The sequence below is a fragment of the Pelodiscus sinensis genome, chromosome 13, assembly GCF_049634645.1.
Source record: "Pelodiscus sinensis isolate JC-2024 chromosome 13, ASM4963464v1, whole genome shotgun sequence".
NCBI lineage: Eukaryota > Metazoa > Chordata > Testudines > Trionychidae > Pelodiscus > Pelodiscus sinensis.
Window position 1 is genome coordinate 28,291,073 of NC_134723.1, and position 25,860 is coordinate 28,316,932.

Below are 25,860 nucleotides of genomic sequence, written 5' to 3' on the forward strand. Positions count from 1 at the left end.
AGACTCTGTCCATGGACAGCTCAAACCCACCCGCAGACAGGGGCTGCTGCCATGAAGCAGCCTCGGCCCATAGCATGCCCAGGCTCGCTGTGGACAGAGGCTGCTTCGCAGCAGCCTCCCTGCCTACACTGCTGCCTCTAATAGAAGGCAGCAAGGAGCAGGGCAGGCAGTTCCGCAGAGCCAATACATGCAGGAAACTGGCTTGAAAGCCAGCTCCCCATGCCTATCCATTCCAGCCTACCCCCCTCATCCTCCACACTCCTGCAGAAGTGCAGGGGTGGGGGAGGTAGGTGAATCTGGTGCTTGTGGGGAGCCATCTACAAGGAGCTGGCTTAAAAGCTATCGGCTCCTGCTCCTCCCCACCTTGCTGCCTCAGAGAGGCAACAAGGGAAGGGGGAAATGCATGTGGTTGACAAGATTAACTAATAAGCCGAGGCTTATCAGTTAATCATATAGTCTACACATTGACATCCCTACTGGTAAGAACTTCTGTTTACTTGCACCACTGAGCAGAAGCACTATTTCTATGAGTGTTGTGTGCATTTCAAACCAACAAGGCAAATCTTGAGCAGGGGACAGATAGGGAAAACATTATTGCAATTAAAATATATTTCTTATAGCTGCATGTCATCTCACATAATAAGTGGGATCAGTTCTGTTTAAGTCTGCATTATAGTATGTATGTACGAGGCTCCATCTAATGAATAAAACTGCCCAAAGAATCTGTTCAGAGTGATACTATTGCCAAATTATTGTACCCCACCCCCTCAAAAAAATTATGCATGGAAATAATTTCTGCTAATCCAAGGACTGTGAAATGCAAATAATTTGTGAAATAAAATGCTCCCAAATGGATGGGAAAAATGCACGTTATTTTCCTCTGTTCTTCAATCTCAAGACAAAAAACAAGATGCTATATCATCAATTAAATTGTTTGCACATCCTGAACACTGCAGAATGTTTACTGCAAGTGGGCCAGGCCTAACAACTCCTCCCTACCTCGGAGTCATGATATTAACATGACGACGACATGGGCAAGCCAGTGGTAAAAAGGCTAACAATTCCAACACAATCCTTTGACTCCAAACATGCACTGCTATAAGACTGTATTTTGATAGGGAAATGAGCATATTCTTGAGTTCAGGAACCCAACTCAATACAAGATGTGAAGAGGCAATCTGCCATTACTATTTCGCACAAGGTAAACAGCGAGAAACTACTGTTCCACAAAAATTTACAGGTGTTAAAACCAGGCACCAATAATTCTTTGGAAAGTTACTTTTATGTTTGCTTACAAATTCACTAAATCTGCAGTTTTAGTCAGAACCGAATTCAAGCCCATCTGGACAAACTACCTCTAAAATGAATGCAGTCTGCATTGATTTCCTCCTCGCCCAAAATTTTTTCAAAGATGACAATGGGAACCACAGGTCTGAAATGGACCAGAGCACTGTAGCTGCCCAGGCTAGATGCCAGGATCTTTGGTCATCGTGTACTTAGTGAGAAGGAAGAGGAGGCAAGAGAAATGAGACTAGCAGCCCTGCAACTTGGCTAATGAAGAGAAATGGGAAGGGTAGGTCAACCAGTACCTGTTGTGGGCAACTGGAGAAGTGATCATCATGTAAGAGAAGGTCCCCTAATCCAGGCAGAGCTCTTTCCTAAGCTACAAAAGAAACTTTGTCAATCAACCAAAGAGGAACTCCATCTCCACAGTTACAGATCAGTTCACATCTGTGCATGAGCAAGATTACAGTATCAAAATCAAGACTACAGAAATATGAATTGCAGACTGCATGTTAGGATACACAAAAGAATACAGTTGTAGGAAACACCATGGCCAGGAGGGAGGGAGGAAGGAAGGAAGGACGGAAGGACGGACGGACAGAGGGTAGGTCTACATCCTGTTTTAAAACTGCAGTGGTGAGTATCTGTGCCCAAGTGCACAGATAGAGGCTTGCTTCAGAGCCTGAGCTGCAATGTATACTTTGCTATTGTTAGTGCCATGGCATGAGCCTGCAAACCTGAGTCTGTAGACCCAGGCTCAGACTCACTGCCATGGATTTCTAAACACAGGTTAAACACGCTCTGCCTAAGCTATAATTTTAGTTGTGTTTTAATATTTATTAATATAATTAAATTCTAGAGAGGTCACTACAGCCACTTTGATCCATGATACATATCTGTTCCTGCCCATGTTTAACCACTGGCTTGTAGTCACTAAAAATGACAGTACACTAATGTAGCATATACAAGTTGGACCTCCATGGTCCGGCACCCTCAGGATCTGACCAGTCCCGAATGATGAAATTTGCCACAACAAGGGAGGTCTCCTTCCACCAGCCTCCCAGGACACTGACCCTCCTTCCTGCTGGCTCCTCTCCATCCCTGCTGCTACAGGGCTTGGGGCATGGCTCTGGCCTGTTTCTGCCTGCTGACGGGTGTTCTCCAGGAGCGGAGCTCCCCAGCCACTGTGGCCCTGCTTCTGTCCCGACGGGGCTTCCTGGGGATGGGACTCAGCAGCTGCTTGGCCGAGTTGAAGCTCTGTGGCTTCTGTGCCCAGCCAAGCGGTCCGCAGCTGCCCCACTGTGAAACGCCCAGCTGGAACTCTCCAGGACAGGGCCCCCCCCAATGGTGGGGCTCTCCTGCCACTTGACTCCTCACCGGCTCACACTTCAGGTCACCGGGGCTCTCTAGTCCAGCAACAGCCGTGATCCTACTGGACCACAGATTTGCCCAATTTAGGAGGTTCAATTTGTACTACAATACAACATAAATACAACCTAACAACTCAGGCCAGGCAAATAAGAACACAAGAATATAAGAGCAGCCATACTAGGTCAGACTAAAGGTCCATCTAGCCCAGTATCCTGTTTTCTAACAGTGGCCAGTGCCAAATGCCCCAGAGGGAGTGAACAGAACAGGTAACAATAACATGATCCCTCTCCTGTCATCCATTTCCGGCCTCTGATAAACAGAGGCGAGGGACACCATTCCTACACATCCCCTGACTAACAGCCATTGATGGCCCTAACCTTCATGAATTTATCTAGTTCTTTTTCGAATCCTGTTAAAGTCCTGCTCTTCACAAGATCCTCAGGAAAGGAGTTCCACAGGTTGACTGTGCGCTGTATGAAGAAAAACTTCCTTTTGTTTTAAACCTGCTACCTATTAATTTCATTTAGTGACCACTAGTTCTCATGTTATGGGAACAAGTAGATAACTTTTCCTTATTCACTTTTTCCACATCAGTCGTGATTTTATAGATCTCTATCATATCCCCCCTTAGTCTCCTCTTTTCTAAGCTGAAAAGTCCCAGTCTTTTTAATCTCTCTTCATATGGGACCTGTTCCTAACTCCAAATCATTTTTTTAGCCCTTTTCCGAACCTTTTCCGATGACAAAATATTTTTTTTTTGAGATGAGACAATCACATCTGTATGCAGTATTCAAGATGTGGGCGTACCATGGATTTAGAGAGGAACAATAAGATATTATTTGACATTTGTTAGGTATTGTCTGTCTTATTTGCTATCCCTTTTTAAATGATTCCTAACATTGTTTGCTTTGACTGCCACTGCACATTGAGTGGTTGTTTTCAGAGAACTATCCACAATGATGCTAAGATCTCTCTTGAGTAGTTATAGCTAAATTAGTACCCATCATTTTGCATGCATAGTTGGGATTTTTCCCCTAATGTGCTTTGCTTTATATTGATCAACATTACATTTCATTTGCCATTTTCATAGAATCATAGGACTAGAAGGGACCTCGAGAGGTCATCGAGTCCAGCCCCCCGCCCTCAAGGCAGGACCAAGCTCCGTCTACACCATCCCTGACAGATGTCTATCTAACCTGTTCTTAAATATCTCCAGAGAGGGAGATTCCACCATTCCAATATTTGACCACCCTGACAGTTAGGAATTTTTTCCTAATGTCCAATCTAAACCTCCCTTGTTGCACTTTAAGCCCATTACTCCTTGTCCTGTCCTCAGAAACCAAGAGGAACAAATTTTCTCCTTCCTCCTTGTAACACCCTTTTAGATATTTGAAAACCGCTATCATGTCCCCCCTTAATCTTCTTTTTTCCAAACTAAACAAGCCCAGTTCATGAAGCCTGGCTTCATAAGGTCATGTTCTCTAGACCTTTAATCATTCTTGCCGCTCTTCTCTGTACCCTTTCCAATTTCTCCACATCTTTCTTGAAATGTGGCGCCCAGAACTGGACACAGTACTCCAGCTGAGGCCTAACTAGTGCAGAGTAGAGCAGCAGAATGACTTCACGAGTTTTGCTTACAACACACCTGTTGATACAACCTAGAATCATATTTGCTTTTTTTGCAACAGCATCACACTGTCGACTCATATTCAACTTGTGGTCCACTATGACCCCTAGATCCCTATCCGCCATGCTCCTTCCTAGACAGTCGCTTCCCATCTTGTATGTATGGAACTGATTGTTCCTTCCTAAGTGGAGCACTTTGCATTTCTCTTTTTGTTGCCCAATCAGTTTGTTGAGATCTCTCTGAAGCTCTTCACAGTCTGCTTTGGTCTGAACTATCTTGAGTAGGTTAGTATCTTCTGCAAATGTTGCTACCTCACTGTTTACACCTTTCTCCAGATCATTTATAACTAGGTTGAATAAGATTGGTCCCAGTATGGACTCTTGGGGAACACTAGTTACCTCTCTCCATTCTGAAAACTTACCATTTATTTCTACCTTTTGTTTCCTATCTTTTAACCGATTATCAGTCCCCGAGAGGACCTTCCCTCTTATCCCATGACAACTTATTTCATTTAAGAGCCTTTGGTGAGGGACCTTGTCAAAGCCTTTCTGGAAATCTAAGTACACTATCTCCACTGGATCCTCCTTATCCACATGCTTGTTGTCCCCCTCAAAGAACTCTAGTAGATTAGTAAGGCACGATTTCCATTTACAGAAACCAAGTTTACTTTTTCTCAACAAATTACGTTCATATATGTGTCTGACAATTTTATTCTTTACTATAGTTTCAACTAATTTGTCCGGCACTGACATCAGATGTACCAGTCTGTACTTACCAGGATCACCTCTAGAGCCCTTTTTAAATATCGGCAGAAGGAAGGTTAAGCATTTTAAAACACAGTGTTAGTTATGAACTATGCAGGGAAGGATTAACCAGTAGTTAGGGTGCTAGCCTAGGATTCACAAGTCCCAAGTTCAATTCTATTCCTTGCTCGGTCTACAGGTTTTCTGGGCAAATAACTAAAGTTCCTCTGTGTCCAGATCCCCAACCGTAAATTGGAAATAGTTCTTCATAGGGTTGTTATGAGGATAAATGCATAAAAGACTGCCTGATGCTATGGTAAAAAGGGGTCACACGAAAAATATCTGTGATAGCAAGCCAGCCATTAAAATGGTAGAAAAAGACTTTGTTTCAGTGCTTTTAACCCATGAGATACAATATCTGGAACATCCAGCTGTTTGTGTCATTCTAGATACGTGCAGAGATGATTTTGAGATCGAACGCTTGAATATTAAAACACTGCTCCAGAAAAGACACCAACTGCTTTAAAAAAATTGAAAAACATAATAGAGTATGACAGATAAAACACAAGATGGAGTAAATTTGAGGATAGAACCAGCACATGAAGCACAATCCGCTTTCTGTGGTCGGCTCTTTGCTTGATGTTTAAGTCATAAGCTTTATCTGTTAGCGTTCTACCTAAGCTATTACTTGCCTGGAGGCCCATTTCTTGCCATTCTCCCTCTGAGCAAACAGTTCAGTTACAAAATAGAAGCTTTACTGACCTCACATTTATAAGGAAGTTCTCTGAATACACAGTGTACTGGAATGGGACTCAGAAGACTTGGATCCTGCTCTTGTAGCATAACTGCCAAAGCCATGTCACTTCACCTCGATCTCCTCTCATGCCCTATCTATTGAGACAATAAGCATTTCTAGGGCAGTGGCCATCTTTTACTGTGTTTACAAGGTATCTACCACAATAGTGTGGGCTCCGTTATGGTCAGCACCTGTAAGAGCTACTGTAATATACATATAGTAATTGAATTTCGGGAACAGGACAAACATTCACACCAAAAAGCTTATCAGGACCTGTGAGCAAAACGAGGCAGTGGTGATAAGCCTATAAGCCTCACTGCTGAAAATGCAAATGCTAAAAAAGCTCATCACAAAAAGGAGAATCACAGATTCTCAAAGACATCCCTACAAACCAGAGCCAACAAAGAGGTGAATGGTTAAAAAGGTGGGATCATTTTTGAACTCACATCTGTGTCTTAGCCAGTAGGGATGTGTCTCATCAGAAACAAAAACACAAAATTTCAGCCATTCAGATGCCAGTATTAGATTTTTAGTAGATGGGCTGCCTCCTATAGGCTGGTATTTCTGCTCATCACAATGGCCAAAAGCATCTTAGAGTTCCTAACCAGTTGTTTTATTCAGCCACTGCAGAGACAGAGGCTATACCGTCATCAATGCAGTGTTCCCCATAAGCTGTGCACTTACTCCGGAAAGTCTTCAACGCAATCCAGCTGATTAGTAAACCACACACAGCTAGGTTTATTTCTCCCAGTATTGCACATAGCAAAATTTATTCACACATGGATGGAAAACATTAGAGAGAACATTGTTTATGAGCCACATGGAAACACAATAACTTGTTTTTACAGTTTATTATACTTGAATTGGACTGAGACCACTTAGACTCCATTTCACACAGGCTGCCACAGCCATCAGAAAATGAGGATTTACAGTCCCTGCCCACCTGAGGTGAACCAGAAACTATAACCTAAAGCCACAGTTCTCAGACTATGGGTCGTGACCCCAAAGGAGGCCATGACCCCATTTTAGAGGGGTCACCAAGGCTGGCTTAGCCTTGCTGGGGCCTAAGGTCAAAGTGAAAGCCCAGGTCCCATTGCCCAGAGCCAGAGCCCAAGCCCCATCACCTGAGGTCGAAGCTTAAGGGCTTCAGCCTTGGGCAAATGGGCTCAAGTTACAGGCCCATGCCAGGGGATGAAGCCTTTGGGTTTTGGCCTCCCCCCCTCTTGTGATAGAGGAGCATGGAATTTGAATCCCTTTTCTCCCCAAGTTGGGACGGCAGGGCTCAGGCATCACTACCCCGCTCCTGGGGCCATGTAATAATTTTTGTGGTCAGAAGGGGTCGAGGTTCAATGAAGTATGAGGACCCCTGGACCCAGAGGTAATACAAGGATTTGTATCCCATTACAAATTTCAAATCATAGTCTCTTGGACAAAATCCTACCAGTCCTATTTGGACTGTCCTCTTTTAAACATATCCAGTCACTTCATAATAAACAGTTTACCCTTTATCTCAACAGGCAATGTTCTGCCATCCCTACTCAGGGAGAACTTCTACTGAAGTCAAGGAGTAAGGATTTTGCCTTATATAGTAACTGTTCCAAGATATGCTATTTTTAATCAAACTAATATGGAAATTTCACATGGATGTGCATTAATACTTCTAATAACCTTGATTTAAGGAACATGGATACTGCATATATCACTATATGTTCTCTCGAGTGGCATACTGTAAGGGACAATCCACTTGAGTATATTTTTTCCCTTTAGACTCTGTAGGGACAATGTTCAATTAAAATAAAAATGCCTTTGAAAAGTGCACCATAAATCAGTGATGGTGATTAACAAAAAAAACAAACAAACAAACAAACCACATCATGCCATACCAGGCACATCAGGAAGTTATTATCAGACCCAGAAAATAGGGTGGTTTTCATTTTTAAAAAGAAAAAACAGTTTTGATTGAAATTGTGGAAATAAATGAAACGTTTTATACAAGACAGTCTCCACTTGCACTTTGAAAAATGCAATGCTAGAGAAAACAAGAAGCTAAATTAATCCCAAAGTTCTAGCTGAGCTTGGCCTAGTGGTAGAGAAGGAGAGGAGCAAAAGTGGCTTTTCACTTTCCCTATGTAGGAGCTACTAGATGTTGACATGGCCCCTGGCACAGGGTAGCATAGCCTAGAGACTTCTCTAATTTGTACCCAACTGCCCACAGGACCAATGAATGGTTGTGTCAGCAAGATACATCTCCCTCCCTCAAAAAGAGGTGAGAGCTGGCACAGCAATTCTAGGCCTGCTTTAGATTCCCCTGTGAAATGCTGAGGGGTCACTCAGTGTCTTTATAGCTTCTTTATGCTGGTTGCATGGAGCAACAATGAATTACATTAATTGCCTTTCAACTGCTACAGGATATGTCTACACTGCACTCAGATGACTGTGGCTGGCCTGTACCAGCTGACACAGGTTCATTGGGCTCAAGTAAAGGGGCTGTTTAATGCAAATGTAGATGTTCAGTCTCAGGCTGCAGCCAGATTTCTGGGACTTTCCCATGTTGGTGCGCCAGCCCAAGCCTGGATGTGTAGACCAGTGGTCTCCAACCTATTTATACCCAAGATCACTTTTTAAATGACAGAACAAGCCAAGTTCTACCGCTCCATCCTTCCCCCAATACCCCACCCCTTCCTTGAAGCCCTGGCCTGCCCTCTATTCTCCTCCTCTCCATCACTTGCTATCCCCAACCCTTATACTGCTGCTTCCCCCCCCCCCCCCCCATTCTTCTGTAGGAAGAGGTTTTTCCAACATTTGGCCTGTCTAGACTGGACCAAATGTCAGAAAAATCCCTTCTTTTGGAAGCCCCCTTATTCCTTGTGGAAAGAGGACTACAGGAATTACCGAAAGAGCATGTTTGATCTTCCACTTAAAAAAAAAAAAAAAAAAAAAAAAACACGGAAGAACAAACGCATCCCTGGATGCAGACAAGTTTTTCTGGGATATCTCTGGAATCCTGAAAAACTCCTGCAGTCTAGCCGTACCCTCCCTGGGTATGTCTAGATTGCATGTCTCTGCTGACAGAAGCATGTAAAATAGGCTACCTGACATAGTCAATGAAGCCGGGATTTAAATATCCCCGGCTTCATTAAAATAAAAATGGCCGCTGTGCTGTGTCGGCTCAGCTGATCGTCGACACAACGCATGAGTCAAGATGCAGATCGGTCGACAAGGGAAGCCTTTGTCAACCGCTCCCTTATGCCTCGTGAAATGAGGTTTACAGCATAGACAAGGCCTAACAGATTTATTAGGGTATAAGCTTTTGTGGGTAAAATCCTCTTCCTCAGATGAATTGGAGTAGGGTTTACAGAGGCATGGATGGGGTGTGTGTGTACACACAACAGAAAGAGGGTACTTGTGTAGCTAAGCTTGCTAAGCCACTGCCTCTTGTTAAAGAGATCAAACACCATCAAAAAACACAGAAATAAGTTTAAGCACAAGCAGCCCTAATTTAAGTCATGTTCACTTTCAGACAATAGCCTACATTTCGTTCCATCCAGTATTTCTTTATGGCTCAGTGCTACAGAGCATGATACACAAAGCTCAGAGATATAATTTTAAAACATGGCAGAGGTCAAAGTATTGCAACCTAAATACACTGTGCAAATAGACAGGAAAGCAGTAAGAGAAAGAACGGATGTTACCTGAACAGAACCATGGCACCACGACATGGGGGACAGGCAAGAAGAAAAATCTGAAATACACACACACACACACAAAAAAAAAACTTATCAATATAATTTTTTAAAAGTTCATTTTCTAAATATTTCTCCCCTAATCCCACATCACTAACTTCTGACCGGATAAATTGTACCAGGAAAAAGCAAATCAAGCCAAAAAGTTCATGCCACTTAGACAAGGATTGGAGCAGCAAAAGCGGAATCTAGAACTTGAGTTCCTTGTACTTTGGGGAAGTTAAGTCTAATGTTCCAGCCCATCTCTAAAGCTACCCATTAAGAGCTCCGGAAATCCTGTTGCTGTGCAAGAGCAAACTACATCATTGTTACTATTTATTTCTACTGTGGTAGCTGCCAAAGCTCCAATCAGCAGCAAGACAATGCTGTGCTAAGTGCTATGCATGTTTGCAATTAGGGATGCCAGTGCTCCGGGAGAGACGGCTTAAAAGCAGCCCCCCCCCCCCCTCCACAAGCACCAACTTTGGAGATGCCTCCCCTCTGACTCCATGCTACTGCCTCTGTATCAGAGGCAGCAGCACGGGGAGGGGTTGGAAGGAAGCAAGCAGGATGCCAGCACAGCCCTCATTTGCGGGGAACTTGGCCCCCAGCAGACGGGGGCTGGTGTTGGGGAGCAGCCTCTGTCCGCGGTGAGCCCAGGTCCCCCACAGACACAGGCTGCTGCCAACCCATGCACAACAGTGATGACATTTTCCAACTGCTAGGGACAAAGTTCCCGGGGTGCTGGAACTTAAATTCAACAGATCAAATATTTTGCATCGGCAATCCTTAACCTGGATACAAAGGGATTAACACCACTAATGGAGAAAAGAGTCACATTCCATGGCCTAGACAAGTACTAAATGAGCCAAGAAGGATCTTAATAGAATTTGGACTCATAAAACATTTCAGCTTCATTACTTTCCTCTTGTGAATAGAAAGTATCAGTGGAAAATAACTTTTATTTGATTAAAATGAGGATTTGGTGAATTATTCCATTGCTAGGCCAGAACTCCAAATATAAAATTGCTTTATGTGAATGTACTTGAAATGAACTCTTTCTCCAAAGTGAAATAACAGGTTTATTCAGTAAGTATGCTTCTCTCCAGTGCTGAAGGGGAAACCTGGTATATACACTTGGCAGATGTACAACTTAATTACAACCAGACCATGTACATGCTCCAACAACAGTGGAAAGGTTAAACACAATATTGTGAACAGCAGCAATAGAGTCTGAAAATGAGCCTTTAATCTGAGACTCTTCAGACAGCTATTTGGATTCCAGCATAGGTTCTTAATAGGGTTGCGCACACTGAATTATTCACACATCCAATTTATTTGCTCCATTTTCTACCTATGAAAGAATTTCAGTTACAATTTGAAGGAATAAAAAAATCTCCCCCTAGTCAGTAAACAAAAATGTCTGTGTTTGCAAAGTAGAAAAAAAGGGTATCAACTGCACTTAACTGAAAGGGCCTCAAGACATTTACTTCACAAGAGACCTCAAAAATCAAATCAATTTTTTCCAGGACTTGCATTCAAAAAAACTAATCATTTCACTTCATTAAGTTAATGAGCAAGTTAAGCCAACAGATGCATAGGAACAGTCCAATAACTGATATTTTGTGTGCAGAGGAAAAAGAGGAGCATACACCTTAGATATTTTTCCACCTATCAATTTACACACGTGTGTGTGTGTGTGTGTGTGTGTGTGTGTGTGTGTGTGTAGGATTAGGTAGATTCTGCTTTGAATTAGACTTTTCAAAATGGTTTTGCTGGCTGCATTTAAAAAAAAAACTGTCGGCACTGAAAAGACACTTATATTGCACAAAAGAAATATTAAAATAAACTATCTACTGTATATTACTTTTACTGTATATTACTCCAGCAATTTACTGTATATTACTCCAGCAATTATGACATGCTATACAAAGGGCACGTCTAGACTTGCTTTCACTTTCGAAAGAGGTTCTTCTGAAAAAAATTAAGTAGTCTAGACGCGGTTCTTTCGAGGAAAAAACCCCTTTTTCGAAAGAACCACATCTACACTACTTACTTTCGATTTAAGCAATCGAAAGAAGATATGCAAATTTGGTGCAAATTTGCATATCTTTCAAAAGTGAAAGTCTAGACGTGCCCAGAGTGACACAGACAGTTCTTGAGCAGCATCCAATGGGTAGCTGAGTTAGTCTGTAACAGGAAAAACTCAAAAAATAACGAATAGTTTAGTAGCACCTTAAAGACTAAATAGTTACAAGAGGCTGATAAGCACCATTAGTTTGCACGTGGAAAGGAAGATGACCAACACCAGATTCTACACAGTTCTAATTTACCCCCAAATGTCTTTTAAGAATCCAGCAAGCACTGGAAGTGTTGATATTGCTGCTAGACAATATTAACCTCCCATGGTTTGGCAAATTCTCTGGTTCGGCACCAGTCAGGTCCCTAGGATGCTAGGCTAGAGAGACTCAGTGTGTACTTGGAGTATCTTGCAATTGGGGTTGTATCACTTTAAAAAAGTTTTGTATTATTTAGTGTCTTGGGATAAATTTAGAATATGTCTAACTGCTCTGCTCAAGTAGCACCTTAAAGACTAACAAAACATGTAGATGGTATCATGAGCTTTCGTGGGCACCCTGATGTCTGTAGAATCTAGTGTTGGTCATCTTCCTTTCCAAGTGCAAACTAATAGTTACCCTAGGCTGATAAGAACCATCTAATCTTTAAGGTGCTACTAGACTATTTGTTGTTTAAGTTTTTCCTGTTATAGATTAACTTGGCTATCCCTCTGTAGCTTACCTACTCACTGTCTCTTTTTTCTTCCTCTCCTCCATTTTTTCCTTCTCCCCTTCCCCTTATTTATTCTTGGATCTGGACTTTCAAAACTCCTGTCATCTGAAGAAGTGCGCTGTGTCCATGAAAGCTCATGATACCATCTATATGTTTTGTTAGTCTATAAAGTGCTACCAGACCATTTGTTGTTTTTAAAGTTTATCCTGTACAGACTGACTCGGCTACCCCATGAAGATACTAAAATCAATACAGGTTGGAACGTGAAAGTCACTAGATTAGAGCCTGAGCACCTGCCAAAGCCCAGGATTTGATGGAGGAGGATCAGAGGATGGATTTAACCTCATCTGTCTTGAGTAGATAGCTAGTTTGCACCTTGAAAGAATGTGCTCTCCAAAAACACAGAAAAAGAAAAGGCTCTAGCCTAAAAATCTGCCAACTTGAAAAAATAAAACAGAGCTTACCAACAATATTCAGAGTACTACCTCAGAAACCAGTTAGTGCTTTTGTCTTCTGCATGTGAGAAAGGCAGACACTAATGCTATCACCACCTCAAAGAACTGAGAGCACATCTGACCTACATCAGGCAAATCTTCAGAGCTCCAGCACCATGGTGACAGAGTGGGAGCAGTCATTGAAATAAGGTTGTTCTGTCACATCCATACTATAAATATGCCAGAATCACTCAGAAATAATGCAAACATCGGTTATATGAGGTATCATGCAAAGATAGCCAAAGGACATATTTGAATATTCTCTGATGTATCATCGTTATATCCTAGTAAGAGTGATCCTTCAATTTTACCAGTGAGAGTAGGGTTCCAGCTAATCAAAGTGCTAATATTAAATTACACACTAAGTCTGGTAAGGAGATAACAGTTATTTCCAATATTGTAAAATATATATTTTTCTTAGTCTCACACTAACACATACATGTTTAAAAAGTGACATTTCTTCAAATGTATAAACTAAAAGGTGAACTACTAATATAATTTTTTTAGTGCTTGGGCTTGGCAATATATTCATCACCTTATACAACTGGCAAACTTCCTTCCAACAAATAAATAATGCTCGATGGCTAGAATACTTGTCAAAAGCAAATATAGTAAAAGTAAATGTATTGTTTTGAAACAGTATACAATAGGAAAATGATTGCAATATTCACCTAGCTCTTCTACTAACAGCCCAGCATTTTAGTATTTGCTCTCATTTCCTTGTCTTAGGCTACATTTATATTGCAGCCTTCTTTCGCAAAAGCTTATGCAAATGAAGCGTGGAGTAGAATATCACCGCACTTCATTTGCATAATTAATTAGCAACCATTTTTGCGCAAGAGGCTTTTGTGCAAAAAGGAGCTGTGTACACAGCTCTTTTTTGCAGAAAATCCCCTCTTGCACAAGAGCTGTTCTTCCTCATTTTTTCAGGAAGAACAGCTTTTGGGCGGTAGGGAGGGGTGTTGTGCAAAAAGGAGCCGTCTACACAGCTCCTTAGTGTTGATGTGTAAAAGGGAAGTCAAATCCCCCGGAGCCATTGATTCCCCTATGAGGGGCACGTACAATATACATACATTGCTAATGCTTAGATATATTTGCTATTTGTATAGGAGTAAGACATGACAAAGGTCAAGGCCTGTCACAGGTAATAACTTATAATAAGGAGACGAGGGGAGGTGAAACCAGTCTTCTGTTAAGTAGAGATATGGATAGATTCCACATCCTTTAAACTTGTGACCGGCTCAAGCAGGAAAGGGAAAAGGGAAGTATGGCTTGCCCATTGTTCAGCAAGAGTGAATGAATGTAATACAGCTGTAACCGCAAAGTCAGCAAGTAGGCACTGTATTTAACCTCGTTTGGAAAATTAACCTGACCTATAGGAATGCTAAACGTCAAAAATGAAGTAACCTATCATGTTAAGGCACCTAAACCAGGAAGGATGTTAACCCTATAAAAACCCCTGCATATGAGATGTTGGGGGTCGGCTCTGATTTGAACATTGAGTTCCTTAGCCGTACCGTGGTTGCAACCAATAAACTTGAGTTGGACCCAGCCTGAAAGTGTGACTCTCTTCTTGGGGTAAATCAGACTAGCCTCCAAGGGGACGAAACCTTGCAATTTATGCAACAGTGTGCAAAAGCCTCTTGAGCAAAAATGGCTGCTAATTAATTATGCAAATGAAGGGTGGCGTTATACTACTCTGCGCTTCATTTGCGTAAGCTTTTGCGAAGAAGGCTGCAGTACAGACATAGCCTTAGAGTAGCCCCTTCACACCATTTTCCTCACAGTTTGCTCTTTATACCAAAGTTTGTGCTTTAACTCGGGGGTCAAATATGGCAAAACAAAAATTTTTCCATTACTTTGTTTCTCCATTCCAAACAGAAATAGTTATTTAAATAAGCATCTTCTTCAGTGTTTGCAAATAAAACATTGCAACACTGAACTAGAGGCACAAGATCTTAAAAAGTGAAGTTGAAAGACTTTTAAATTAAAGTAAAACACACTAATCTATTCATTAACCAGACTGAGAGCCGGGAAAGTAAACAGAGCAGTAAACAGTCAATTAAAAATGGGGAAAAAATAAAATCCAACATTTAACATTGATTTAAGGTAGTTAAGAAAATATTTTTAAACCTAACAGCACCTTTAATGTGTTTTGTTTTCACACTTTACAAGACCTTTTCAGTAGGGACAAGGATATCAAGTTTATTATGTGAACTGGACCATTTAATAAAGTGGCACTATTATAACTTCCACATCACCATTCCCTGTAAGCTGAGCACTTGGGCAGCCACCCAGAAAAAGATTCAAATGCCACCCAGCTGATTAGCAGAGCGCCTTCAGCTTGCAACATGTGTTTCTACTAATGGCGCACATCTGCACATGCCTCTGAAGATACTAAAATTTATTCTGAGCATGGGTGGAAAAATGTAGGGGGAACAGTGCTCTACATACGGGGAATTTAGAGAAACAATTACATGAGGTATCACATTCAGAAACTTGTCTCCAACGTATTATCAGGCTATTTATTAAGAGTTTTTCAACTGTCTATTTTAGGAGCGTTGCTGCACTGCTGAATGTAGATAGCAAGAGGCCAGGGAATGTACTGAAGCTTGGACTAAGGCAACTCTGATCTAGCTGACAAGGCCTTTTATACATGTTACAGGTCCTGAAAAACTCTGGTGACACTGTTGGTGCAAGAAAAATTCCAAATAAAGAAGCTGAAAAAGTTTCTCCATTGGCTTCCACTTAAGTACAAGTGCTCATTTTATAAGACTTAGAGTTCTTGACTGGGTTTTCCTAGTTCCTCTGACATTTGATTGATCTACATTTTCCCCCCTCTATTTAACAGCTGAACTGTTCAGCATTTCAAAAATCCTCCAGTAACCTGAGGTTCTGAAGCTCCCTGTTACTAGTCACCAAACGGATGCAATACTTCTTCTGAAAACTATACAGAAGAGTACAAACCAAAAAGAGCTTTACAAAACATTAAGCCTCACAGCACTCCTAAGATGAAGTTTCTTATTCTCTCCATTTTACAGATGGCTAAATGCAGTGAGAAAAGTTAAGGGCCAGGATGAAGTCACAGTGAATGAATGGCAGAATAAAAGTACAACCCAGAAGTTCTAGTTCTCACTACTGTTAACTGCAGTAGTAGTTACACTGCCTTTCCCATCCATCAGCAGACAAGCATGCTGCAGATATCAAAACTTCACTTATGCAATACTTTCCTCTCAAGGGCTGAGGCGGAGAGCCTGGTAACCAAGACAACATGCATAATACAAAGAGAAGACCCTGAGTGATCAAAAACTGAAAAAAGAAGGGTAAAGAAAAATAAATAAAAAATATGTGAAAGGGAAAAGAAAAAATGGAAGAGAGGGATAAACCACACAGAAGCAGCCACATTCAGAAATCAACTTCTAACAAAATGTGACACATAGAACATACATTGAAATATTTATAGCACTGCAACACAAGCTGCCTCTGGCTCAAGAGCTTGCTGAGCAAACTATGGGCAAATTGTTTATTTTCTGTAGTTTACCTGTGTGAAATGTAAGTTTAAATTATTCTAAAGAGGATGGCAGACTAGCTGCAAGTCGCCTGTATGCAAGTCATCTGTATGCACATGATCAAGTTATAAATCAAGATGATGAAGAAGTATGTGATGAAATTTTAAAGAGAATTTAATTGTTAAAATGTATCTGCTGAGACTTTGAGTTCAAAATGTTGATCTAAACATTGTGAGTGCAGATGAAGGTATGAAAATCCAGGAATCATAAGACAAAAGTGAATATAAAGCAGAGACTAGACTTTGCTCAAAAATGTATACTGAGTGTGACGGCGCACTGGGAAGCCCCCAACCCTGCACCCTCATCCGCAGCCAGATGTGACTCTCCGCCAGCCAGCAGAATAGAAGGTTTATTGGTTTTCAGAGACACAGCACAGCATAGGCTTGATGTTGACATATGAGCCAGGGCAGACAGCCTTAGACCTCTCAGGGGGCGAAGAAGTTCACAGGCCCCTGACCCCCACTGGACTTAAGTCTGCTATCTTCATGCTTGCCCCAGCCAAGACTGACCAGATCCCAGGCCCTGCCCCCCAGCCTGGTGGCCGTCTCTGCCTCCCTTCCTGTGTCTCTCCCTCTGGAAAGAGCCTTGTTATCTGCTCAGGCTGGTACTTAGGTGTCTGGGCCAATATACATATGGGGTGAGTCATTGGGAATCACACATTGCAGCACAGCCAGGTGGGAATACCGGGTTACAAAGCAGACAGCCCCCCCACTATGTCACACTGAGCCAATAATAGTTTGCCTTTTTGAGAGCCTCAAAAGTGTTTTGTGATCACCCATCAATTCCTAACACACCTGTCAGATTAATATTATTTGAACCATATATCACAGATGGGGAAACTCAAGCAAGTATGCTCTAAAGAAGGGACAAGGAGCCGCTGACCCACAGAAAAAATCAGAAGGGGGCCGCACACAAGTGAGAAGCCCCTAAATGAGAAGGAGAAAGACACTCCTGACATTTCCCATGCACACCAGAGCCCAGGGCAGGGCAACTCAACTTTGGAAGCCTCACAGCACATGCCGAGCACCGCAACTTAAGTGTGGTTGCATATACACGCAAATATATATGCAAATAACAAAAAACAGGACTATGTAGAACTGTAAAGACTAACAAGATGGTTTATTAGGTGATGAGCTTTCATGGGCCAAACCACTTCCTCAGATCAAATAGTGGAAGAAAATTGTCACAACCATATATACCAAAGGATACAATTAAAAAAAATGAACACTTATGAAAAGGACAAATCAAATTTCAAAACAGAAGGGGGATGGGGGAGGAGGTAAATGTCTGTGAGCTAATTATATTAGAGGTGATAATTGGGGAAGCTATCTTTGTAATGGGTAAGATAATTAATGTCTTTGTTTAAACTTAGGCATAAAGTGTCAAATTTAAGCATGAATGACAGTTCAGAGGATTCTCTTTCAAGTGTGGTCTGAAAAGGTCTTTGAAGCAGGATGCAGGTAATCAAGTCGTTGAGACAATGCCCTTTCTGGTTGAAATGACAAGAAACTGTTTTTTCTTTGTGATCCTGTCTAGTATCTGTTTTGTGGGCATTGCTTCTTTGGCAAAGCGTCTGAGACATTTGTCCAATGTATATAGCAGATGGACACTTTCGGCACATGATAGCATAAATTATATTTCTGGATGAGCAGGAATGTGTGTTCTTGATCTTATAACTCACTTGGTTAGGTCCAATAATGGTATCAGCAGAGTGAATATGTGGACAAAGCTGGCAACGGGGTTTGTTGCAAGGGAAGGTACCAGGGTTGGTGTGGTATGTCCTGTGGTTGTTGGTAAGAATCATCTTGAGGTTAGGTGGTTGTCTATAGGAGACTATGGATCTGTCTCCCAGAGCTTCTTGGAGTTTAGTATCCTTTGCCAGTATACGCTGTAGTTTATTGATAATGTGTTGGACAGGTTTAAGGTGGGGGCTGTAGGTGATGACAAGTGGTGTTCTATTGTTGGTTTTCCTGGGTCTGTCTTGAAGTAGATGGTTTCTAGGTATTCATCTGGCTCTTTCAATATGCTTTTTTATTTCTCCGGGTGGGTAGTTGAGGTTTATAAATGCTTGGTAGAGATCCTGAAGTTTCTGGTCTCTGTCAGTGGGATTAGAGCAGATGCGGTTGTAACGAAGGGCTTGGCTATAGATGATGGATCGTATGGTATGTTCTGGATGGGAGCTGGAGGCATGTAGGTAACTATGAGTCGGTGGGTTTTCTGTAGAGAGTGGTGTCTAAGTTTTCATTGGTGATTTGTACTGTGGTGTCCAGAAAATGGATCTCTCGTGTATAATGGTCCAGGCTGAGATTGATGGTGGGGTGTAAGTTGTTAAAATCTCTGTGGAATGTCTCCAGTGTTTCTTGGCCATGCGTCCAGATCATAAAGATGTCATCGATGTAGCGTAAGTAGAGAAGGAGTAAAAGGGGACGGGAGTTGAGGAAACGTTGTTCTAAGTCAGCCATAAAGATATTAGGGTACTGTGAGGCCATGTGTGTACCCATAGCTGTGCCGCTGATCTGGAGGTATAAGTTGTTCTCAAACTGGAAATAATTGTGGGTGAGGACAAAGTTACATAGGTCTGCTATCAGATTGGCAGTGGTGTCCTCTGGGATAGTGTTTCTAATTGCTTGTAATCTGTCTTCATGTGGGATGTTGGTGTAAAGAGCTTCTATATCCATGGTGGCAAGGAGGGTGTTATCGGGGAGGTTATCAATGTTTTGTAGTTTCCTTAGGAAGTCAGTACTATTTCGGAGATAGCTGGGGGTATTGGTTGCGTAGAGTTTGAGAAGAGAGTCTACATAGCTGGATAAACTAGTAGTGAGCGTGCCGATACCTGAGATGATGGGACATCCGGGGTGTTCAGATTTATGGATTTTGGGAAGCAAATAGAACAATCCTGGTCGAGGGTCAGAAGGTGTTTCTGTGTGGATTTGTTCCCGAGTAGCTGTAGGGAGGCTTTTAAGAAGACAGTGTAGTTTCTTTTGGATTTCCGAGGTGGGATCAGAGGAGAGAGGTTTGTAAAATGTGGTGTTGGAGAGTTGTCTGGTTGCCTCCTGGTTATAGTCGGCCTTATTCATAATGACCACAGCGCTTCCTTGGTCAGCTGGTTTGATTATAATGTCCAGGTTGTTTTTGAGACTCTGAATGGCATGGTGTTCAGCGTGGCTGAGATTGTGTTGCTTGTTGTCATTTGCTAATAATGTCAGCCTGTGCGTTGTTGCGGAAGCTTTGTATATAGAAATCCAGATTGTCATTCTGACCATCAGGGGGAGTCCATATAGAATTATTTTTCCTTTGGTGTTGGGGGGGGGGGGGGAGATCTGGTAGGTCAGACTGATGTTCACTTGTGGTTTGGAAATATTCTCGGAGGTGGAGGCGGCCTCAAGGTCACCACAAAATTGTATCCAGTTTGTGGGGTACGTGGGGCAGAAAGAGAGACCCCGGGATAAGACAGACTCTTCTGCTGGATTGAGTTTGTAGCTGGAGAGGTTAACAATATTATCCGGTGGGTTGAGGTAGTTGCTGTTGGAGCCTGTGGTATGGAGCAGGTTAGAAAGTTTATTGTCTTTTCTTTGTTGTAGGGAATAGAAGTGTGTATAGTAGATTTCTTGTCTGATGGAACAAAAGTCTTGCAAGGTGTTAGTCAGTGTGGATGTTTGTCTTGAGATGAGACTAAGTTAGAAATGTCATTCTTGATGTTTTTCTGTTTCTTGTATAAAATACTTACCATGTGGTTCCTTAATTTCTTGGATCATGTGAGGCAGAGTCTTTCACTGTAGTCAGTATAGTATGTTGATCTTAATGGACTGTTCACTTTCAGTCCTTTGGGTGCGATGTCCATCTTCTTGCACTTGGATAGAAAGATGATGTCTGTCTGTATCTGTGCAAGTTTTTTCATATGGTTGATGGATTTCCATTCCAAACGGCTAAATGTAGTGCCTTGCATGTATAATAGTGATAGAAATGTAGCCGTATTAGTCTGGTGTAGCTGAAACAAAAAACAGGACTATGTAGCACTGTAAAGACTAACAAGATGGTTTATTAGGTGATGAGCTTTCATGGGCCAGAGAGATGCAAATAGTTTTTCACACTGACAGGCATGAATACGATTAGAATCACAGAGCTGGAAGAGACCTCAGGAGGTCATCAAGTCCAGCCTCTGCCCAAGGCAGGACCAATCCCAACTAAATCAACACAGACAGGGCTTTGTCAAGCTGAGACTTAAAAACCTCTAGGGAGGGAGATTCCACCACCTCCCTAGGTAACCCAGTCCAATACTTCACCACCCTCCTAGTGAAATAGTTTTTCCTAATATCCAACCTAGACCTCCCCCATTGTAACTTGAGACCATTGCTCCTTGTTCTGCCAGCCAAGACCACACAACACACAGGCCCCATTTAAGTCAGTTCTACTGATATTAATAAAATGCAATATTTACCAATTTCCACCCATGACAGCACTTTTAATGAGCAATGTGTGGAATAAAATATATTCAAAAAAGATAACTGTGACTAGCTGCTATGAGGTATCCTTTCTAACTACAGAGATGCTGTACAACGGTAGGGAAGTAGCCTTCTTCCACTGGAGGAAAGTAGAATTCCCAAAACAAATTAACACATGGCTTCGGGGTTTGTAGACATTTGCATGTTTCAAAGAGCTTTCAAATAAGTCCTGCAGCACCTTAGTACTATTTACTGCTCTTTTCAGCTACAGACTCACACAGCTACCCCTCTGAAATCCCAGTGGTCCCCAACGCGGTGCCCGCCATGGCGCCCGCCGGGCCATTTATGTGCACCCACGGAGCAATCTGGGCTGGCCCCACCCCCGGGTGTGCGGCAGGTGCCAGCCCCAGGCACATGGGCGGCCCCTGCCCGGGGTCGCAGCACATGCCGGTGCCAGCCCCAGGCGCGCGACACCTGCCCGGGGTCGCAGCACATGCCGGTGCCAGCCCCAGGCGCGCGGCGCATGCTTGGCCCCGCCCCCAGGCACATGGCCTGTGAGTGGCCCTGCCCCCGTACGCGTGGTGTGTGAGCGGTCCCGCCCCCAGGCACCCGGCAGCCCCAAAACATTGGGGACCACTGTGTTAACGGCTTAAGAAAGAAAAGATGCTAAAACTTATATGCAAACTTTGTTTGAAATGTAATCATGCAAATGTACTCCTATCACAAACACACACACCAAGCTTCTCCCCCTCCCCCCGACACACACTTCCAAACCAACCTAACAGAGAGGAGGGCAGTGAGTCAGATGCCCCATACTGCCTCCCACCTCACTGCAGAGATGCTGGCACTTAATCACTCCCTCTTTCCCCCACCTACTCCATGCAATCAGCCCCTTTACCTCCTCTGACCAGCCCAGGAAGATTAAAGAGACTTCTGGATCCCTGCCTCTCTCCCCTGCAGATGGGACCTTCCCCCCCACCCCCAGCCAATTAATTACTCCCTCCTCCTAGCCACTCATTCCCTGTTCATCTGCTGATTGTCTTCCATGCTACAGGCAGCGAGACAGGGTTCAGCTGATCCCTCTGCCTGTTCCCGGAGCACTGAACTGCTGAGATCGCACAGCTTAAAGGGAACTTTAGTGCAAAGCCCTGAAGGGCCCCAAGCCTCCACCTGCCTCCTGCATGGGCAGAGTTCTCCGTCCCAGGGCTGCCTCCTCTCACTGCTACCAGCCGGCACAGCCCAGCCCAGCCCAGCCTGCTGTCAGGGAAGTCGGGGAGCACCTGTCACTCGCACCAGGACAGCCTAGCCTGGCCAAGCCCAGCTCAACCCAACCTGCTGCCTGCCCCATGGGACCAAGGTAGGGAGCACCGCTCTTATCATGGCAGCTGCACTCCTCCACGTGCAGCTGGGGGGGAAGGGAATTTGTTTCACCTCCGGCCTGCCAGCCAGAACTGCTTGTGCAGCTTCACAGCTGCGGCCAACCACCAACTTGCAGGAGCAGCGTGGGTTCCTCTCTGCATGTAGGCAGGAGGGTGAACTCCTGCTGCAGACCCTGCACTTTGAGACCCACTGCCCAAACCAGGCCGCATGTTGAATAGCCCTGGCCTAGGAGAACCCAAGCTACTAGATTTTTGTGTGCTTCAGCCCTGCAGGTGAGTGGCAGGGGGATTGGAGTGCCAGCGTGGGCTCGCCAATACTGAACCTCGGGGGCCAGATCCAGGAAAGCAGGGGGCCTCATTTGGCCCCCAGGCCTGAGGTTCCCCACCCCCACTTTAAAGGAACTTAGGCCAAGTGTCACATAGCAAGAAAATCAGAAAGCAGAAGTTTTCCATTGAGGATAAAATTTGCCCAATTGTGGTATACTATGGGGCTGTGCCCCCTGATCACTATGCGTGCCAGCTCCTTTCTCTCTGGGGAGGCCCCAGCTTGGGCTCTCTCCCCCCACCAAGCCACCGGGGAGGGCCAGGCTGAGGCCATACCACCCCCAGCAGTCTGTCCCGCCTCCCCCCCAGCCAGCCGCCACCAAGGCCAGGCTGGAGCTGCAGTGCGGCAGCCCCAACTCTCCATATGGTCTTTGGGGAGGGCCAGGCTGGGAGTGGGTGGGACTTGGCTCCTGTGGGCGCAGATAACGTGATGACGTCATTTATCATTCTGCAGGAAAAAATGTTTTACGTAAAGGCTGTGTCTAGACTGGCAAGTTTTTCCGCAAAAGCAGATGATTTTGCGGAAAAACTTGCCAGCTGTCTTCACTGGCCGCTTGAATTTCCGGAAAAGCACTGACGATCTCATGTAAGATTGTCAGTGCTTTTCCGGAAATACTATGCTGCTCCCGTTCGGGCAAAAGTCTTTTTCCGAAAGACTTTTGCACAAAAGGGCCAGTATAGACAGCACAGTACTGTTTTCCGCAAAAAAGCTCCGATCGCGAAAATGGCGAGCGGGGCTTTTTTGCGGAAAACCGCGTCTAGATTGGCCATGGACGCTTTTCTGCAAAATGTGCTTTTGCGGAAAAGCATCCTGCCAATCTAGATGTGCTCTTCCAAAAATGCTTTTAACGGAAAAGTTTTCCGTTAAAAGCATTTTTGGAAAATCATGCCAGTGTAGACATAGTCATTGAGATTTACTTATTGTACTTAAGTTGAAAGAGTCATTATATTAGTGGAAGGGACAAGCTTTCGAGTTTCAACATATACTGTTTCAATATATAAGTTTGAATCTGTCAGGCTTTTCATGCTTATTTATTACATTAATAGTATATTAATATCATTTAATATAATACTGGATAAAATTATATTTCAATTAGTCCAAATGAGTCATATCTAAGTACCCTCTGGAACAAAAGAAATTAAGGATAATCAATTCAATAGGTCTTTGGAGGAGTTTTTGTTTGCTATAACTGCCAAGTGCTACTGCCTTATCACATTAGAAATATCAGTCTGATGCTTACAAGTTTTAAGGACATTTGCTTGTTTGCAAAGATCATATGAAATCAGTCACTTTACAAAAACAGCAACTGGTACTTTGAGCAATCAAAATTTGGTCGTCAACTTGACACATTACAGGTCTGACTGAATTTCAGAGACAGTTGACACTTAGAACTTCAAGTGATATTGGTGCCTTGGAACAAAGAGGTACTGAATGAACAGAAGGAATTTGCTTTTTAAAATCTGGGACTCTCTGGTCTGGCAACATCCATGGTCCAGTGACACCAGAGATATTGGTGGACCAGAGCGTTCTAGCTGGCCAAAGTCAAAAGTGCAGCCCAGGCCGAGCTGGCAATAGGGAGCACAGCCCTGGCTGTCCCTCAAAGCAACACCAGAGCAGGCCACCACTATTTAAGCAGTTACCCCAGTAAACATGCTGGTAAGGTGCATGCTTATCAGATAACCAGTTAACCCTTTACGTCTCTAATGGCGTTTGCATGCCACGTGTTTACCATAGAAAACCCTCACATCCTAAAGCCTGCCTGAAATTATGCTGCAGGCACATTTTCAGCCTGACACACATCTTCTGAGACAAGTCAATGTGGTTTGTGCTTATAAAATTTAACATACAAAATTTAGCTTTAAGTTAAAGGAAACAAAATAAGTCCCATATTAAAAACCAAACTGCTGTGATCGGGAATAACTAGGAAGAACAAAATGACTTGCATAAAATAACTCTACAATGTTAAAAGCCTCTGAAGAAAACTTTACAAAACAATCAGGATTTCAATTAACCCTCAGAGATATTTCTAAAGACTCCATTATCTTACCAAGATTCTTAGTTGGAGAATATTCCACAGCGACCCACAAAAATAAGGAAGATCAGAATTAATTCTCACACTTTGTTTCCCAGTATTTATTGTGTATCCACCACACCAGTAGGTGGACACTAATAACTGAGCCATGAATATTTATTGCCAGGTTTGTCTTGTATAGGATCTTTGCTGCAGACTAACAACTCCCATATATCCCAACCTAACCCTTGAGAACCTTCCCTCTCATTGATTTCCCACTGCATGCTCAGAGCCCAAACAGTTACCACCATTCTTACAGCAATTTGACAAATAACCCTCAGCAACCCAGAGGACTTGCAATAGAGCAACTGCTCATTTCCAGCTCATTATGTGTTGAGTTAGCTTCCCAGAAATCAGTCTTAGGATATAGAATTAGTTAGTTTGCAACAGACAGACACAAAGACAGAACATTAATACAGGCAGTCCCCGAGTTACGTGGATCCGACTTATGTCGGATCCCTACATACGAACGGGGCTTTTCTCGCCCCGGAGGACACGGGTGGCGGGACTGCCCAGATGTGCCGCAGTCCCGCCGCCCGCGTCCTCCGCGGCGAGAAAAGCCTGGTCTGCTGGGTGGGAGGGAGGGGCGCACTAGCTGTGCCCCCCCTCCCCCAGCAGACCAGGGAGACACGGGCGGCGGGACCGCCGAGACGCGCCACGGTCCCGCCGCCTGCGTCCTCCGCGGCTTTGCTCCGCGTCTCCCTGGTCTGCTGGGTGGGGGGGGGGCGCAGCTAGTGCGAGCCCCCCCCAGCAGACCAGGCTTTTCTCGCCAACGCCTGGGGTAGAGCAGCTGGGGCGCTGCCGGGTTGGTCCCGCAGCGCTGCTCCTTGGCGCTACTGGACCAACCCGGCAGCACCCCAGCTGCTGTGCCCCAGGCGTCCAGATTCAGCCGCTGTTGAAAGTGATCAGCGGCTGATTCCAGGAAGCCCGGCGCAGAGCAGTGGCCGAATCTGGATGCCAGTTCCAACTTACATACAAATTAAACTTAAGAACAAACCTACAGTCCCTATCTTGTACGTAACCTGGGGACTGCCTGTAAAGCAATTTTTGGCCTAACATAAAATGGTGGAATTAATTATTATGCACTACTGCCAGGATTAAAGCTTGGTAGGCAGTGAAATTTCCATCTATAAATGGTATATCTGAGTGCTTCAAGGATCACTAACCTTCTATAACACTCAGTATCACGCAATTGCTATCTATATGCACAAGGTATAAGACATATCAATCTCAATACAAATCTTCAC

The 25,860-nt window shown here is 43.6% G+C and overlaps 1 protein-coding gene across 6 annotated transcripts in view; it reads right to left on the reverse strand.

Annotated features, from left to right (window-relative positions):
* Positions 1-25,860, reverse strand: part of TMEM164 (transmembrane protein 164) — a 94,059-nt gene that overhangs the window by 45,890 nt on the left and 22,309 nt on the right. For 2 of the 6 annotated variants that reach the window (XM_075940926.1, XM_075940929.1), the window contains exon 2: positions 9,514-9,563. The exons of 2 other annotated variants lie outside the window; for them this stretch is intronic. In XM_075940926.1, coding sequence (XP_075797041.1) covers positions 9,514-9,563 — 50 coding nt within the window. Of the gene's footprint in view, positions 1-1,589; positions 1,664-5,787; positions 8,495-9,513; positions 9,564-25,860 lie in introns of those variants that run through there. 2 more of the 6 variants (XM_075940927.1, XM_075940928.1) reach the window with 2 other exon arrangements.